Below are 19774 nucleotides of genomic sequence, written 5' to 3' on the forward strand. Positions count from 1 at the left end.
TCTAGATCAGGGTAACAGAATTTTATGCATCTTGTCTATTTAATATACCTACAAGATGGTCTTGAAGCATCTGGTGCTGTCTGAAGCAAGAATAGCTTCCCTTCAAGTAAGCATGTCCAATTGCCACAGTGGTGACTACCAGACTTTCAAAATTCAGCTCAAATGTCAGTTCCTCCTTGCAGCTTTCCCTTCATACTCCCCTCAATCTGTCACAGTCCCTGAATTTCCACAGAACTTTGTGTTGGCCTTTCCCAGAAAACCCATCATCTTAGCTTGAACGAAGTCTTACACTGAGGAGCACTATGACCTCCTCAAGGACAAAAGCCATCCCTTACTCAGTTTTGAATCTCTTAAGATCACTCCCTTAATGGTAAATGTGGAGAAATGTTTGTGGAAATGATCTAGATTAACATCTGAAGGGAGATAATGCAAGTTACCATCTCCAACAAAAACCATGTTAAAGCAATTTGGTTCAGAATAAAATCTATATATTCATAGATACATGTGCTCTAGATTTAGGAAATAAAGGATATCTTACAATTTGGAAATAGGGAAGACCCTAATGACAAACTTCAAGCAGTTGGATATTGGAGACAAGGAAGACAAGAAAAAAATAGGCTCATTCAACAAATTTAAAGGCCTGGAGGATCTCTGACAATGGTGTCAGGTCAGGCAGCAAACAGCAGATATAACCAAAATTATACGTCTGAAAAGAATATTTCTTAGAATTAAAATTAATTAATTAATTAATTAATCTAAAGGAAAACTAATTTCAACTAAACCTTGCCATGTTTTTTTTTTTTTTTTTTTAAGCCCTTCCTATGCTTTCAAAAAAAGACATGCAGGGGCGCCTGGGTGGCTCAGTGGGTTAAGCCACTGCCTTCGGCTCAGGTCATGATCTCAGGGTCCTGGGATGGAGTCCCGCATCGGGCTCTCTGCTCGGCAGGGAGCCTGCTTCCCCCTCTCTCTCTCTCTCTGCCTGCCTCTCCATCTACTTGTGATTTCTCTCTGTCAAATAAATAAATAAAATCTTTTTAAAAAAAAAAAAAAGACATGCAAACGAATTTCATACCTAAATGTCAAGGCATTCTGCTCCGCATGTACAATGTATCTGAATTTCCTTATTTCTCTGTCTTTCTGTTTGTCATCCATGTGCGGGAAGTCAGCATACTCGGATCCAACAGGAAAAGCATTATAACCGCATCCTATGAAGTACATCGCGCCTGTTCCATCACAACTTCTCTGTGGTAGTGAGCAAACCAACAAAGGTGAGTTGTCAACATTCAAAAAAAAAAAAGGCAACTGAAACTGTATTTTAAAGCTTGGTATCACACTTTATATAACTAATTCCATTTTCTATGACAAAAAAAAAATCAATCTTACATCCTTCTACTGCAGTATTGTCTTGTCAAAGCTAAATTTCAAGAAGACTGATCATTTCTGATATAAAATCTCAAGGTAGTCCTTGAGATTAAACACTGGCTTGAAATTAAACAGTCCTTGAATTAAACACTAGTTTAATCAAAAACTTGTTTAATTCAAATTATTTCATTTGATTCCGACATCTCTCCCCAAATAGGTTACAAGATCCTGGAGAATGGAAACCATGTTTTATGCCTCTTTTCTGTGCCTTGAAGTAAACCTTTTAGAGTGTTCCATATATAACAGGTCCTCAAAAAATAATTGTTAATTTCATATATGCTGTTCTGCCAGTTAACAAAGTCAGAAATTCTAAAAATATTTTGAACAATTTCTATTATTGAACTAAAAATGTGCTATTGTGATACAGCTGAAAAACAAAAAATGTGCTTTTCTTTTTAAAAAATTTTTAAAAGATTTTGCTTATTTGAGAGAGAGAAAGAGAGAGCACATGCAGGGGGAGGGATAGTGGGAGAGGAAGGAGCGGACTGCCTGTTGAGCAAGGAGCCAGATGCTGGGCTTGATCCCCATGACCTGAGCTGACAGCCAACTGACTGAGCCATCCAGATGCCCCCTGCAAATGTACTTTCCTTTAATATTCATATTTATTGAGCCTCTATTGTATGTTTATATATATATATATATATTATAGGCATATTATATATATATATATTTATAATGGATTTTTTAATTTAAATAGCTCTTTTTTATCTCTCATAGTCAATGGCCTATTATATATAATATGAATGGTATATCAGTTACTAGAGTAAATGCTGTACAAATCATAAGTGTTTATAATAATTTGGAATATGCTGTAAACCTTGGTAAATTTCAATATATTCTAACTATTCATGTGATAGTTTCAACAAACTCATTACTATGACCTCTTCTTTTAAAAAAAAGATTTTATTTATTTATTTGACAGAGAGAGAGATCAAAGTAGGCATAGAGGCAGGCAGAGAGAGAGGGGGAAGCAGTTTCCCTACTGAGCAGAGAGCCTGATGCGGGGCTCGATTCTAGGACGCTGAGCCGAAGGCAGAGGCTTAACTCACTGAGCTACCCAGGGACCCCAGTATGACCTCTTTATAAAAGTCTTAGTTATCATGCGCCAACAAAAGCTTACAAATAAAATGTTATCTCCCTAGTAATAATAATAAATTATTCTTGAGCATTTACTACATGTCAAACATCATGCTGAGTTTTATATGTATTATTTAATTTAATCAATCATCACAACAACCTTGACAGTAATACTATTAGTTTTTCCATTTTTTGGATAAGGAAAATGAGGCCCAGAGAGATGAAACTTATCTAGGGTCACAATGCTTAGCAACACAGCCAGAATTCAAGCCCGAGTTGCTAGACTCCATACTCATGTCTTTCCACTTTACCATGCTGCCTACTATAGATAGCTTGACTGGAAACTTAAATTCTTACAAGCACTTGAGAACCAGATGTTAAGCCAAAGCCTGCTGGGCTTTCATATAAACAAATGAGAGTTCCAACCATAGGCCAAGCACTGTGTTAGGTGCCAGGAATACAGCTATAAACAAGACACAGAATCCTTGCCCTCATGAACCTTATAATCTGGAGATAAGAAATTGTGCACATAATTTCAACTGTGATGAGTGTAACAAAGTTGCACAGAATGCTACTGGGAGTTTTTGGTGGAGGAATCTATTCCAGTAGGTACTCATAGCTGGGGTAGAGATAAGTAGAGTCAAAAGATCTTTTGAGGGTGGAATTCATAGCACTTGTTAGTTGATTATACGTGTATAGTAACAGGGAACAGGATGGTGACCACTGATGAAGAAATAGGTTAGCAGGGAAGATACTAGATTGTTGGTTAGTTGAACTTGAGGGGCTTTTGATATATCCAGGGAAACAGTCAAATTATTTGCTGTTAAGTCTAGGAGGCAAGGCCTGAGCTTCTTACTCCTCTTTCAGTCAGACTTGTGGTTACTAAGTGTCTCTTGACTCCCTGCCCTTCCAATCCATGCCCACACCTCCAAGTCCTCATCAGCTCCTCTTTATTAGCTCCTTATTTGCTGTGTAGCCCCACTTCATTCCCCCTTTTAGTATAAATCTGATCAAATCATTTTCCCATCTCAAATATTCTTGGATTGTACTGTCCAACAGAGTAGCCACTAGCCACATATGGTTACTCTGAATTGAGACGTACTGGAAGTATAAACTATACATAGGATTATGGAGAGTTACTACTCCCCCCAAATGTAGAATATTTTATTAATAACTTTTATATTGATTACATGTTGAAAGAGTATTTCTGGATATTTGATTAAATAAAATATATTCTTAAAAGTAAATACATGTTTCTTTTATTTTTTTATTATTTTTTAAAGATTTATTTATTTGCCAGAGAGAGAGAGAGAGAGAGAGAGAACAAGCAGGGGGAGGGGCAGGTTGAGGGAGAAGCAGGCTCCCTGCTGAGCAAGGAGCCCAATGCAGACTTGATCCCAGGATCCTGGGGTCATGACCTAAGCTGCAGACAGATGATTAACTGATTGAGCCACCCAGGCGTCCCATGTTTTTATTTTTTTTTTAATGCAGCTCCTAGAAATTTTAAAATTATGTGTGTGACTTGCCTTTTATTTCTACTGGTTAGCACTAGAGTATCCCACTGTTGAAAAGATAAAGTCCAAACTCTTTACATGGCATACAGATTTCTTCATGGTCCAGTCTAATGTTTTGCTACTCTACTATAGAGTACAGTATAGCATGTAGAGTGCATATTATAAGCCAAATCACTTGAATTTTCCCACATTCTCTCTCATACCCTCTCCCTCTGCATGTTATCCTCCCAGTCATACTAATTTACTCTGTCTCATGTCTTCCTACGCATTCTTCAAGACTAATAAATAGCACCCTACCTCCTCCACGAATATTTTACTCATTTCTCCAAGCAGCAGAGAGATTGCTCCTCCATGCTCTCCCAGTGCTGTGTTATAATTACAGTTATATACCAGTCTTTTTTTGTTCTCCTGTCTCCATTAATAAACTGTTTAAGGCCAGGAAAGGCAGAAAATGTGGTCTTTAGCTCCTGTTTACTGTGGCACAGTGCCTACCCTGTAGGGGTGTTTAATAAATGTTTGCTAAATGAACGAGTCTATCTAGACAATTGTTGAGGGAATGATCAGCTGCTTTTTTTTTTTTTTAAGATTTTATTTATTTATTTGACAGATCACAAGTAGGCAGAGAGAGGCAGGCAGAGAGAGAGAGGAGGAAGCAGGCTCCCCACTGAGCAGAGAGTCCCATGCAGGGCTCAATCCCAGGACCCTGAGATCATGACCCGAGCCGAAGGCAGAGGCTTTAACCCAATGAGCCACTCAGGCACCCTGGGAATGATCAACTGTTTATACAATTTAGTAAAAGCACCCATACAAAATATTAACCCCAATGGGTCAATAAAATGTAATGCACTTAAGATCGAACTATGTTTAAACAAAATCAAGGTTAAATGTCTAAAGAATGATTTCTAGGGGTGCCTGGCTGCCTCAGTCAGAAGAGCACACAACTCTTAATCTTTGGGTCATGAGTTTGAGCCCCACATTGGATGCAGAGATTTCTTAAATAAATAAAAACTTAAAGAAATTATTTTCATACTTACAGATTTTCCTTCTGCCCAGATGACTGCTCCAACTCCAGTTTTATGATCCTCTGAAAGATAAATGACATTTAACTCAGTAAAGATCAATTTGTTAGTTTCAGAAACACATTTCCAAAAATAATATATATTGTTGAAACATAATTCATAATGTAGCAACAATCCTTGACATCTTCACTAATTATAGAAATACATTTTTATTATTAAATTTATTTAGTAAAAATTTACCACTAAAATAAATACTTTTAAGAACGGAATATGGAACTAGGTACTAAATAACCAGGCAGGGTCACTGCCAACCCAGTCACACATGATCTACATGCAGAGCTCATTAAAACGGCAGTGCCCACAGTCCAATTACTTCAAAGCTGCCAGAACAGAGTGTAATTTTATAGATTCTCCACTAAGCCAGTTTCTAAAAGACTATTTCTAACAGATGATGAAATTGATTTAAAAAGAAATTTCTGAACTAATGGATTTAATGTAACAATAATTCACAACACTCAAATCTGTCTTCTACCATTTTTTAAACACTCTAACCATGGAAAATACATTTTGCAGAAATGTCCTTGCTAAGAAGGAGTTCAAACTTTTAATACAAACAAAAACAAATTTTTATTTGTTTTGTATTTGTGTATAAAACCCTTTCCTGACCTTCAGAGTTTACCTGAAGGGGAAAAGAATGGCAACTTAGTGAACAATGCTCATTTTGAATCAAGTGCCAGAAGTTTTAAACACGAGATTATAATTTCCTTGTAGAACCCAAACTTCTGCAACAAATAAAGCTGTATTTTTTTAAACCATTAATCTGAAACAGAAAGCTTTAAAAAACCAAAATAGAAATTCTGCATATCAAGGATTGACTTTTTCTACTAGTACTAGGGTAAGTTTCAAATTTCTAAGACATACACTAATAACAAAAACATAGTATTTATCAAAATCTTAACAAGGGACTGATGTAGCTAAGTAGGTACACTTACACAGAGATGGTACCAATCATCTGAACTTATTCATATTGGTAAGGAGTAAATGAAACTATGGTTTTACCCTATAATTTCCTAAAAGTTAATCCCCCCCAATGATAACTTTTTATCCTACCCAGGCATTAAAAATGAGTTTGCTTCATAAATAAGTTTTAGAAGTTATGATAACATAATGAAATCCCCCATCTTCAGTTCAAGTAAGCTCGGGTTTTCAAAATTATATCACAAAGCATCTGTGCAATTTATCTGAAGCACTTTTTATGTATCATCTCATTTTTACCCTACAGGTAAAGCAGCTATTTCCTTTTCTAGATGAGAAAACAGGCCGAGAAATCAAGTGACTAAAATGTAGCCCTCCAGATGAAACCTACCCCTCCCTCTGATGTTAAGAATTTCTTAACAAAGGTTTCTCTCTATTGATTGCCCAAGTAGACAGTGGTGAGGGTTCCTGTATTTGTGAAATGTACAGCCCAACGTGGGAGGGAGACAGGAAGGGGCAAACACAGAAGCACCTGTTTGCCATGCTGTGCTAGGTAGGAAATGAGGAGTGGGGGGTATTGGGAAGGCTTGTTCTAGAGTGGAGATTCATGAAAGAGATTGTGGTGTAAACAAAATTTTGTTCCTTCCAAGACCTTCAGAATATAACATGAGGGGGGAAAGAATATAATTATAGCTTTACGCTCATTACTAAGGCAAGTGGCAGACGCTAAAAACACAAGATTATATTTGCCTGAAACACCAAAATCTTTTAAGCAAAATTATCCTTAATATATGTATAAACCTGAAATAAAAAAATGAGAGACTGAAACAGAAATTCTTCATGCTAAGGGCCTATTTTTCCTATCATTGGCACAAGTGTTTTTCATGTTATGTTTTTCCAGTTTCAGGAGCCACTTTTTCTGTTTCAGTCGGGGGACAGACTAAACATTGTCAGGAGGGGGAAAATGTGATTTTCCATCAGTATGCAGCTCTACTGTCTAGCTAAATCTAGTTACACCGACAGAACATCCTTTACTGTGCCTTTTAAGATCAGAATAAATTTCATCCATGCTAGATGGAGATTTCCCATGGCTCCAAGGCTGGATGACAGATGAGATCATTTCTCAAGAATCTTTTTGTATCTGTAATTTTTACAGAAATTGCTCCCCATGATCTGATCATTCACAAGGTTTTCTCTGTACATCCTTTGAAATAAAGGTCAACTTATAATCACTGAGCCCAATTCCTGAGACTCTGATCACTGAAAGTCAGAGAATTCTTTATCCCATGGCTCTGGAACACGGGTGTGGCTATTTTGCCCCTGATTCTGGGGTCACATCAGAGTATGTCCGTGTGCGGTCCATAGCCCACTTCATCAGAATCACTGGAGGCTTGTTAAAAGGGAGGCCTCCCAGCTCCCATGGAAATCTGAAGCAACCTCTCCAAAGGAGTCAGGCGGGGCTCAGGAACCCATACTTTCCATGAGCATCCCCTCTGATTCACAGGCGTACTGCAAGCTGAGAATCACCAAGTTATGATTTGAAACAGTTCACTTTTGTGGCTACTCCAACTTATATTCATCACCAAAGTTGTGGTTTAGGAGGAAAGCATAATCCTCAGCTTTGGAAAGCACTTAGTCTAAGGGAAAAGAGGACTCAAAAAAGATAAAAAATCACACTTGAACCAGATGGGTAAGAGGCAATGCCCTCCTCTCTTTTATCCCCCTCTAGAGTCTAAATGAACACTCACTTTTTTGCTAATTCAAAATGTCCTTTAACAAGATCTCTGGGGATCCTATTTATTCAGCATCCAAAAAGCAAATTAGGCATCTACTTCTTCGTTACTTTTAGAATTCTGTTGTTAGAGGTTTTGGGATTCATTTTACTCATGCATATTTTTGAATGAAATGGATTAAAGAAATGGTGTCTTCACTTTGTGAAATAAAGTCAAAACAAACTGAACAGAGTGAAATTAAAATTCTGGGTTATTCAGAGCACACACTATCATGGGGATAGCTACCTTGCAGGATTGTCCTCAGTGTTCAGTGAGATAAATATATAAATTTCCTGGCTCGGTGCCTTGCAAATTCCAGGTGCTCAATAAACTGTTACTGTTATAATTTATCATCAGTGAAGAATACAAGTCCAGAATTCCTTATCAATCCCTTATATCAAATGTTTTTTTTGGGACAGCCTGATGTACTTCTTTTGTGGCCACACCTGACCAAATATTTAGTGCAAATATTCATACATTTTACTCCATATGTATGTGTTTGATTACAATGTACTGCTTCAGGCCCCTCCCGGAGAGCTGTGTCATATGCAATACAATACCATATTACCTTTCTAAAGGTAACCATATTACCTTTCTAAAATCTGAAAAATTCTGGACTCCTTCTCATCCTGCTCCAAGTATTTTGGAGAAGGGATTGTGGACCATCTACATTTGGATATAAAAAGATTTCCTTTATCCATTCAACACACTGTGCTTCAGTGCTAAGGAAACGGTGATGAACACATGGCTCTCTTCCTCAGAAGAGCTGACAGCGGAGCGGACTGCATCCCCGAGACTTGCATCCTAGCCAGGATTGGGTTCCAGGCAAACAGTCACACAAAATCAAAAATTTAACCTTGAAAAATTTTTTCAGTTATCCATCAAGTGCAAAAGCACAATGTTATGTACAAAACTCTGCACAGAAATAGTGGATAACTTTATAATTTATTACAAATTTATAAGATACTTTATAAGTATCTTATAAAGAACATGGGGACGAATTTGTATCTATACATTACCACCTCTTTTTTTTTTTTTTTACCATATCTTCAAACACTGGAATCATACATACATGGTATGATTCATATTCATGATTCACATTCATACATATTCATATGTATTCATATTCATACATGGTATGATTCATGATTCATACATGGTATGATTCTCCTATGAGAATATTGAGGAGATATTGAGATCAATTAAAAGAACAGTGCATGCCCATCTCACTCTGGAATCAGCTGAATTCTTTTAGCAAAGGGGAATTAGTGAATTATGGCTGTAACAGCTATTCCCATTTATTTCTGTCCTTCCAGAACGGTTAAGAGAAAGATTCTTTAGAAAGCTAGTTTTTTGGCCAAGACACTAGTGCATGGCCCACGATACAACATAATGACATTAAATCAGACTTTTACACAACAGTTGTTTGGAATCATACAGTTTGTGCCTATAGTAGAACCAAATTCTTTAATAAAAATTGAGTGATTATTAACCCTGCTGAAGATCAGAATCCCTTGGAGAACTTTAAAAATTCATAGGCCTAGGCCACATCCTTATGGACTCAGTTCAGTGGGTCTGGGTTGGAACTCAAGCATTTGTACTTTTAATAAAACTTTTAATGATGATTCTGATATATTGTCAGTTGAGAATCTCCATTCTAGTGAAAAGTACTTTGATTGTGGTCTTTGTTTAGAATATACTGCAGACCAGTGGCATTTGTATGAACCTTTTCTTGTGATTTTCTTTCTTCTCCTTCTTTCTTGGGATAAGCTAAAAAATATCCTCCATTCATCAAAACTTACTCTACTGCTCCTCCTGCCTATATTTTTCCCCCCGCTTTCAAAGTTACATTTAAAAGTGATCATGATTTTACTTTGAAAAATCTTATGCTTGGCAAGATGTGAAAACATTGTTCTATAATTGGAAATACAGATGCCATCTTTCATCACAATAACGAAAATTCCCAAGTAACACTTTCCTTTTTCACATATACACTCATGGACAACTTAATGAAGTAAAAACATCTGTTTTTTCAACTTGCTGATTAAAGACATACCAGCAACTGGAAGAATTTAATATTCCTTTACTACAAAGCTATTTGTTATTTTGAATTCATATTTTTGTTATAAAAATTTTTAAAGTTTTTATTAAATGAATACATACAAAATATTGACAACTCAACTAAAATGAATGATTTTAGTTCTCTCTCCTTTCTCTTTTTGTCCCATTTCTAGTGGAGGGCTCAGTGATTAATGAGATGACAAAAGCAGGAAGTGGAAGGGTCTAGATAATCAGTCCCTGATTTATAAATGTAGCACTGAAAATAAGGCCACAGGAATCCTAAAACTGCTCTAAGAGTTGCCTACTCAAGGGTTTCACTAACTTCACACATATAATGAACAGCAAGACCTTAGTGTCTAAGAGTACACTACAATAGATGAGACGAATACCATTTTACTTCTGAGACAAATACAACCCAACCAGTCAGACCCAATTTATGCACTAAGCATATAACTCACCAGTTCGATATGCCAATAACCTGGCCTGAACCATGCAGTGCCTTGCAATTTCTTGTGGCAAACTTTGATTGTGAATTTCATTAATCTGTTCGGGATTACCACAATAAAATCCGTAGTGCTTAAAGTTGGGCACACTGGAAGCTACTGTGGCCAAGAGTAGGATAAGGTCTTTCATATTTTGTCTTAGATTGCTAAAGTATGGATTTTCACATAGGTTCTCCAAGCCTATAGTCATCAGTATTTGCTTATGCATTTCTTCATTTGAAACCAAAAATAACATTTCATATTCTTTTATTCTTTCTTGTTTACATTCAGAATAAAAGTCAATGTTAGCATCCGGCAATGTTTTTGCAATTTTTTGAATAAAGTCACATTTGTAAGAGGTCTCCTCTACAAACTGCACCATATAACACACCAAAGGCTGAAGTAAGACACACACATGGGCCCGACTGTTTGACTTCAATCTTTCCACCGCTTTGGCATCTAACTTGGCATCTTCAGAACTAGAATCCTCAGTAAGCAAACTTATTTCTGGATCAGCAGGCCAGTATGAAATTCGGTTAACTCCAGCTGAAAACAAAATATGAAAGGCAGTTATCAGATCCATGTTGAAATTAAGGGCTTTCTTAATAAATCCACCTTATCACTGTGGTAGATCCAGTGGTCCCAATATAATAAATGTCTATTATGAATTCAACTATAATATAGCCCAAAGGTTGGCAAACTATGGCCCAGAGGCCAAATCTGTCCCGCTGCCTGTTTTTTTTCCCAGCTTGTAGGTTAAGAATGGATTTTATAGTTTTAAATAGTTGGAAAAATCAAAAGAATAGTATTTTGTGACAAATGAACTTTTTATGAAATTCAGATTTCAGTGTCTATGAAGTTTTACCGGAACACAGACTCATCCATTCATTGACAGTCTCTGGCTGCTTTTGCACTACAATGAAGTAGTGGAGTTGAGTACCTGTACAGACACCATATAGCCTGCAAAGCCTAAGAGATTTGTTATATAGCCCTTTATGGGAAAAGATGGGTGCCTGGAAGATATTTGTGGAATCACAGGCTTTCCTCAGTGTGGTCCCCTAGCCCGGCACCAGAACTACATACTGTAGTCCTATAAGTAATCAAATGGCTGCTTTTAGAAAGATCATAGCTGACAACTGATATTGTTGAGAGTTTCGTATTTGAAATAAATAATTCATCCATACATTAAAAATGTACCTATGGTCGGAATTCTTTCTTTGGGAAGCTATTCTAAAAAAAAAAAAAAAAAAAAAAAAAAAGAAAAGAAAGAAAAATTCTAAATAGAAACAAACAAACAAAATCATGCATGTATATCTAGTGCAGCACTGTTTAAAACAGTAAAAACATAGGGGTGTCTGGGTGGCTCAGTCAGTTAAGTGTCACCTTTGGCTCAGGTCATAATCCTGGGGTCCTGGGATCTAGCTCCTGTGCTGGGCTCCCTGATCAGCACAGAGTACCCTTCTCCCTCTCCCTCTGCTTCTACTCCCACCCCTGGCCCCTGCTCGTTCTTTCTCTCTCAAGTAAGTAAATAAATAAATAGTAGACATATAGAAAAAACCTAAATGGCCAAAAGAATGTGAGGGCAGCAGTTTATATGAACGTGTTGGGGGGTGGGAAGCAATATCAATTTTTTTAAGCCCACAAAATTAAAGACAAAACAATTTCTTTTCAATTAATGTGACAGAAGGTTAGTAATCTTTAATGTACAGAAAAAACTGTAATTCATTAACAATACATAAGAATTGACGAGAACAATAAGGCCTCAAGACAGACAAAACAATATGATCAGACAATTTACAAAAGAGAAAATAAAACTAGGTAACAAACAGATGAAAAAAATAGTTTATATTTGAGAGGGAACAATTAGATCCTTTACACAGGGTTAAGCACTCAAATGATCATCAATTGATTAGTATTTTACAAAGAGACTCCTTTACTAGTTATCTCATGGAATTTCAGCTAGGACAGATTTTTATGATTGTGCCCAGAAGGGAAAAGACAGATGGCCCACAGAGTGTCCTGCATTCCAAGAAACAGATGAATTACGAAGTCTTAGTTGAACAAACACACATTTCTATCTACACCCTGTTCATCCTGACTCTTACTGTAGCTTGGGTTATAAATCAGCTTTGAAGGCTCAGAGCTGATATCAGAACGTTTCCTGTGGCTGCATTTCACCTTCCCTCTGTTGGAGTTCTCACAATCCATTTCTACTCAGTGGTGATAGTCAATCTTTCACCTAAGCATCTGGTTTGCTTCTAGCAATCCTGATTTAAGGAGAAGAGGGAATGACTAGTCTCTGAACAAATGTTCATGTACCACTGGCAAATGCTACAGCAGGGGTTTCCAAATGTTTTGGTTTCAGAACTCGTTATACTCTTAAAAATTATTGAGGACCCTAAAGAGCTCTGTTTATATAGGTTATACCTACTGATATTTATTATATTAGAAACTTAAAAAAATTCAAAAAAATATTTTTTAATTCATTAAAAATAACAATAGAGAACCTACTATACTTTAATATAACACAGTTTAATAAAAAATAACTATTTTTCCAAAACAGCATAAAAAACTAGTTGAGAAGAATGACATTGTTTTAAATGTTTACAAAATTCTTTATTATTATCTGGCTTAATAGAATACAGCTGGATTCTCAAATCTGCTTCTGCTTTCAATCTGCTGTGATAGGTTGTTTTCACTGAAGTATATGAAAAGTATTCAGATCCACACACATGTATAGTTGAAAAAGAAGATTTTAACACACATTTCAGATAACTGAATATTCCTCTTTGACACTACATAAAAATTTGAGGGGTAATTTCTTAAAAGTTAGTTACAGTATGGAATCTGAAATATATCAATAAACTTTCTATACAACTATGTTAAAGTCCATTGGTTTACTGTGCACTTACAATGGCTCTCTCACGCATGCATGATTTTGTAGCATCCTACGTTGGTCTTTTGGAAAATACTGGTTTACCGACTTTACGATATTAAGACAAAGTACTGTTCGTTAGCATGACCATCATTAATATTACATCATTAGAGTCTTAGTGTTGGTCTTAAGTGTTAGGAAGCTGTAAGCTCATGACGGTGGATGTAACTTTTTCAAAATTCTAATTTTCACTTGAAGACTCACTCAGACTTTATCATTGGCAACAAATACTGTCAGTTTTCTTAGGAGTGATAGGTTCACTTATTCCTTTCTGAGAGAACATCTGCCACACACTTTGTCTGTTTGCAGTGTTCCGTGAAAAAAAAAAAGTGAATAATTCAGTTTATAACATAAGCCTAAAGAGTTACGGGCTCCCCAGAAAAAGAAAGAGAAGAACATAGCTGGGGGCCTGAAATGACTTCGCTTTCCAAGAGTATTTCTCCATTATGAACACTGACCCCAGAACCTTGCTTCTCACAAACCAATGATCCCGCATGTGCTGCTCCCATGGAATGTGTTCTTCTTCCTCTCCATCTGACCCGTCAAGATCCAGCTTAAGCCCCAGCCTTTCATTACACGACAACCTGTATAGATCACTATTACACCCCTCAATTCATATATCACTTAACAGCCTTTATCACTCATTTGGTACTAGATGATGTGTTACATTAAGTTGTAACAAATAACCCAAGCAGCAAATTGAGGGAATGGATTAAAACTGTTTAAGCCTTGTTTGGGATGCCTGGGTGGCTCAGTTGGTTAAGCATCTGCCTTCAACTCAGGTCATGGTTGCAGGGTTCTGGGACTGACCCCCACATCTGCTCCTTGCTCAGTGGGGAGCTTGCTTCTCCCTTTCCCTCTGTCTGCCGCTCCCCCTGCTTATGCTCTCTCTCTGTCAAACAAATAAAATCTTTAAACAAACAAAAAACTATATAAGCCTTTTCTTCTCCAGAAACTCTCCAAACCTGCTCTTTTTGGAGGAGGAGTCCTCATTACATAGGCATGAATGATTAAATTATTGGCCATTGGTAACTGAACTCAAACCTCAGAGGTCTGAGAAGTGAGACTGAAAGCGCCAACCCTTTAATTACCTAGTTGGTTCTGCTGACAAGCGGGCCCCCATTTATGGAGCTTCCCAAAAGTCCCTTCACTAACAAACTCAAGTGTGGCTGAAGGGGGCTTGTTAAGAATAACAAAAGACACCTCTATCACCCTCATCACCCAGGAAGTTCCAAGGGTTTTATTTGCTTTGTACCAGGAATGGGATGAAGACCAAATACATAACTCATATTCTAAGTCACAACATCAAAGTGCCTATGTAAAAGATGTAATATTTTTAAAATGGGAGAATGGTATGCATACTTACCTGGATACAAAACAGAATCATAAGCATAGCTTTAGTGAGCAGCCTGGTGTAGCAGAGATGGATAGTTAAACATTAATAATTTGTGCTTCTCCGTCCAAAGTACAGAGCAGTCCCTGGGAGACAGCTGCTCAGACAGGAGCTACAGAGCCCACAGTGGATGGGAACAGAAATGATGCAAGTGACTTCTAGGCCAGCATTTTTAGTTTTTAGGAGCAGTGTGCCTTCTCTATTCTCTGTCTCAGTCTACCTCTGGATGCAAAAGACTCAAGGCTCTAGAAGACAACAGTAGCAAAACACAGAAGATGCCTACACCCATGAAACAGCCACATGGAGAAAAACCGCCTGCTGTTCAGCAACACCTATGTTGGACTATTACATGGGTGATAAAGGTCTAGTATATTAAGCCACTGAAATTTCAGTGTTTATTATGGTAGCTAGCATTAGTCTACTAATACACAAAGGCTCATCTAAACAGTGACAGGGCTGAGACCAGAATCCGTGTTGTTTGACTTTTCTTAGTATCAAACTATATTCTGATATGTATTCATATTTCTCAACGATAGTGGTGTTTAGGCAATTTATCTTGGTTATTCTTAGATAAATACTATTAATCCCCAACCAAGCCTTATCTACACTTACCATTTACAATCATTTTCAAACAAGCAGAACAGGGTTTTCTGGAAAAATAAAGATCACAGTTTTTCAGCCTTGACCCATGTTTTATAAGAGCAATTTTTCCAGCATGTAAATCTTCACTAGAACAGTGGAGACCAACAATTTTCGTGTTTTTCACCACCACAAGACCAGTTCTCTTCACCTACATTAAAATACAAAATAATATTGTATTAGTGCTAACATCTATTTAAAAAAAGCCCCAAATGGAGTCACTCAAGCTAAGTCCACATCATTGGACTGAGATTTAATACCTAGTTGCAGTTTTGGCCTCTCCCAGGAATATAACCTTAACCAGTCAGACTGAAATTTCCTGGTCAGCTAGTGAGGAAATCCACCTGATAAACTCCAGCAGCCCCCCGAAGGAGCGTAACTCTGCCTGAAACAATCCACTTTTTGCTAGACACTTCCTTTTCCTGCCCCATCTATAGAAGTCTGTAGAGGCCTATAGAAGCCTCCCCTTTTTGCAGTGATGAAGAGCCCCTCCCTATTTACTAGAGATGCCGTATGATTCACGAATCGTTGAATAAAGCAATTAGATCTTTAAGTTTACTCAGTTGAACTTGGTTTTTAACAGATTTGGTGGAAGCATCTGGATACAAAGGAAAAATCCTGATGGCTTCAGGGACAACAAGAAACACAAGCATGATACCCTGTCTTTCTTGCCATATCTAAGGGCCATAGGTGAGTTTCTCTTGGTTCTGGGCTTAAATGTCTTTGCACTGAGCTCTTAATCTGATTGCTTTTCCAGTCCAAAATCCCCCATTTGATTGGAACCCCCACCCCTTGACTTAGCCCCCAGATTCCATATTGGGAACTCCTTGTGGTTCAGTCTACAACTCCCCATTGTGTGGAATCTTAGGCTATAGTCCCTATTTGTTGAGGAGTGCTGGTTCAGTCCTTTTCCCAGTCCTAGATTGCATGTTAAGAATTGGTAGTGGTGTGCACAAGGCCTTCTTTTGGCCAGGCTAAGGTAAAATCTCTTGATTACTGCTGGTGTGTTAAGGTGAGCATGTTTGTCTTACATTGTGTAGGTAAAAGCTACTGCTAATCGGACTCTTGGCTGACCAAAAGCTGCCAAATTGGTGGACATGGGTTAAGCACTTAAAAGCTGTTAGAGCAGGGGCGCCTGGGTGGCTCAGTGGGTTAAGCCGCTGTCTTCGGCTCAGGTCATGATCTCAGGGTCCTGGGATCGAGTCCCGCATCGGGCTCTCTGCTCAGCAGGGAGCCTGCTTCCTCCTCTCTCTCTCTGCCTGCCTCTTTGCCTATTTGTGATCTCTCTCTGTCAAATAAATAAATAAAATCTTAAAAAAAAAAAAAAAGCTGTTAGAGCAATTGCCACCAAACTCTAAGAATTCTGTGTTAGGATAAGCTGGTCATAGAGTGGGTTAGAATGACACTAGGTCACCCACCAACCTCAAGAAAATTTTGATGCAATTAGGTATAGGGTAAAACACCACATAACTCCCAACCCCGGTACAGCAGCATGTTCTTCTTAGCTATTAGTTTGGCTCTGAGAAACCCACTTAGCTTAAAAGTAAGTAGATAGCTAGACAGACAGATAGATAGGTAGGAAGACAGATAGATAGAGGAGTGCCTGAGTGGCTCAGTCAGTTGATCATCCGACTCTTGGTTTCAGCTCAGGTCATGATCTTAGGGTCCTGAGATTGAGCCCTGTATCAGGGCCCATGCTGAGTGTGGAGTCTGCTTGTCCCCCTCTCCTCCCCCCGCTCTTTCTTTCTCTCTAGAATAAATAAAATCGGAAAAAAAATAAGAGAGAGAAAGAGAGACCCTTAAATTCCAAAGCATACTACCTTCTGGCACCCTTACTTATTATAAGTCTAAAAATTATAATCCTGGAAGCTAAAAGTATCTACAAAATGACAAAATCCTCCTAAGCTTTTTTGTACCCTAAGAAGTTGGCTTGGTAACAACCATCAGGTTGGGGACCCCAAGATACGGCCAGACAGAAATGTAGGTTGTACCTCCTTTACCACTAGCTACCGCTGGACAGAAAATATGGGTTAAACTCCATTTCTGGCTAGAGCCCTACCAAACTGCTAGAAGCCCTCAGATAACTAACAGCCTAGAATGAGATGGACACGGTGAGGAATGGTCCAGTTAGATAAGATCATTCAAGAAGAAAGGGTTTCCAAATCAAACAAACACAGTGGTATATACCTGTTTTAACTGGCATGCAGAAAGCTCCAAAAGGCTTCAAAATTCCAAAATACCTTCACTGAAAGATTTGTTGCAAATCACTTGTGAAAAATTAAAGACACAAGAGGTATATACAACAGAACTCTAAGACTGAGGTAACTCCTACTGTCACCCTCTATCCTCCTTTAATTGAGTATACCTTCATTCTAGTAATCCTCTGCCTCAATCTTCTTTCCAATCTTCAGGAGACTACAAGACCATAAACAAAAGTCCACCAAGTAGGTAGCCTTACAGAGACCCCTAGAACTAGCCTTGAAGGAGGGTTGACAGGGCTCCAAGGAAGTGTCAGGTAAATTGCTACCTTATTCCCTTAAACAGCCAAGGGAAAATAAAATGAAAATGATTTGAAAACCTTCATAAAATTGATAGACACCAAAGCTACACTGACTTTACACCTCACTACAAGTCTGCTGAGGGATCCTAGGAAAAACTGGCCAAAGCTGGCTAAGAGTGAGAACTCTTACCAGAGTCAGCTCTCCTGGATCTCTGTCTACAGTAACTGATAGAGAGAGAGAGAGAGTGAGAGAGAAAGAAAAAGAGGAAAAAAAAAATCTTTTGAGCCCTCTCTGTGGACGCCTTTGAGTCCAGGGGGTTATTTAATACTGTCAGGAATATTTACTGTTTGTCTCAGCTGAAAATTGATAGGATACTTAAAAGGAGTTTTTTTAAGTAGCTTGTCCTGTGGTCAGAAGTTGGCCAGATTAAAAGCTGATATTCAAAGCCTGATCAGAGTTTTTCTTAGACATTCTCCCCTAAGCTAAAATAAAAAACTATGAACCCAGAGGAAAAGTAAAAACCTTCTCACGCTTTTATGGATTTACTAAAAAATTACAATGACAAAGAGCTCTAAATCTGTACACAGAAATCTTTTGATTTCCATCTTGAGTTGGAAATATTTTCCCTAATATATAAAAGCAAATTGAAGATGATGTGGTTGGATGGGAGACCAACCTATGATGTCATTTAAGTTACAACCCAATTCCTTGAGAAATTAAAAGCAACTGTTCTTATCTTACAGATCTTTACAAAACCAGAAATGCAGCTCTAGAAACAATTCAAAATCCACCTATTCTTTTTACCAATCCCCAAACCTCCCATATTTATCTCAAAAGGCTTATAAATTGTTTTGGAGGAACTTAACATTCTTTCCCTGTGCCTTTGAGATGCACATGTTTTACCGGATCTTCCCCAGGAACTCTAATCTAAACCATCCCCAATTCCTAAGACTAAAGAAAAAAAGGGGAGAGGGTGGAGGTTTAGTATAAATACAAACTGCTACAGAAGCTCCCTTGCCCAGAATTTAGTTCACAGCTTTCATAAAATTGTTTGTCATGGACAAATATAAATGCTAAATGTCTTCTCCACTGCTTTCTCTCCCAAAATGTGGGATCAAGAACATTTCTTTCCATTCCTCTTTCCCTCTCTGACCATCCTTTTTCCTAATTCTTACAGCATGAAGGTCCTTATGATTTTGTCCATATTTTGCCTTGCTTTGGCCTTGTATCTCGGGCCGTTGCTAATCCAACTTCCAAATGACTGTTAAACTTGCCCTGATGCTGGTGATTCTGCAGTTCTGCCTGTCACAAACTTCTCCCTGATTTCCAACACCTGTTTCTCCAGAACAAACCCTGTCTCTTGTTAACAACCCCAAACCCAGGGAAACATTCATCCAAGCTCTGTACAAAGGAAGGGACACAAGGCAAGAGCAACCAGAGTAAAAACTGCCCGTACAGTCTAAGCCCCTTAAATTGTACTGGTTCCCTGGCTGTTACCTTTCCAGTTCTGAGCCAAGATTCAAAAAGGAATTACAGGAGGCATATATGATTAAAAATTAGCTCCCTTCCCTGGTTAGGAGTGAGTATGAATGAGGCTATGATCAGGAAATTTTCCTTAACTCTTTAAAGTATTACAGAATCTGCTTTTTAAAAAACAGCTGCCCAACAAAATCCTTGGGCCCTCTGACCAAAGCTGTTCTTGGTAATGGGATGGCCCTTGATTATTTTTTGGCTGAACAAGGAGCTGTCTGTACTGTGACCAACACCACTTGCTGCACATGGATTAATGCTGTGGGAAAGCTGAAACTCAGCTGTGAAACCACCGAACGAGCCACCTGGCTTAAGAAAGTGAATCCTTCAGTAGGGTCTTCCTTTAACTTATTTAATTTTGCCTGGTTTGGGTGTTGGGGACTGCAGCTCGAAACACACTCTAGATATTGGGGACTACCCTGCTTGTAATAATCATAGTGGTCTCTCTAGTTTG

At 38.0% G+C, this 19774-nt stretch overlaps 1 protein-coding gene across 5 annotated transcripts in view; it reads right to left on the bottom strand.

Annotated features, from left to right (window-relative positions):
• CDADC1 (cytidine and dCMP deaminase domain containing 1) overlaps positions 1–19774 on the bottom strand; it is a 46062-nt gene that overhangs the window by 12702 nt on the left and 13586 nt on the right. For all 5 annotated transcript variants that reach the window (XR_014303610.1, XR_014303611.1, XM_082701585.1 and 2 more), the window contains 4 exons: positions 15263–15440; positions 10299–10868; positions 5048–5097; positions 1073–1242 (listed from right to left, as the gene is read on the bottom strand). Coding sequence is in view for 3 of the 5 variants with exons in the window: in XM_082701585.1 (XP_082557711.1) it covers positions 1073–1242; positions 5048–5097; positions 10299–10868; positions 15263–15440 (968 nt within the window). In the remaining 2 variants the exon portion in view is untranslated. The remainder of the gene's footprint in view (positions 1–1072; positions 1243–5047; positions 5098–10298; positions 10869–15262; positions 15441–19774) is intronic.

Source organism: Mustela nivalis (assembly GCF_964662115.1).
Source record: "Mustela nivalis genome assembly, chromosome: 15".
NCBI classification, from domain to species: Eukaryota; Metazoa; Chordata; class Mammalia; order Carnivora; family Mustelidae; genus Mustela; species Mustela nivalis.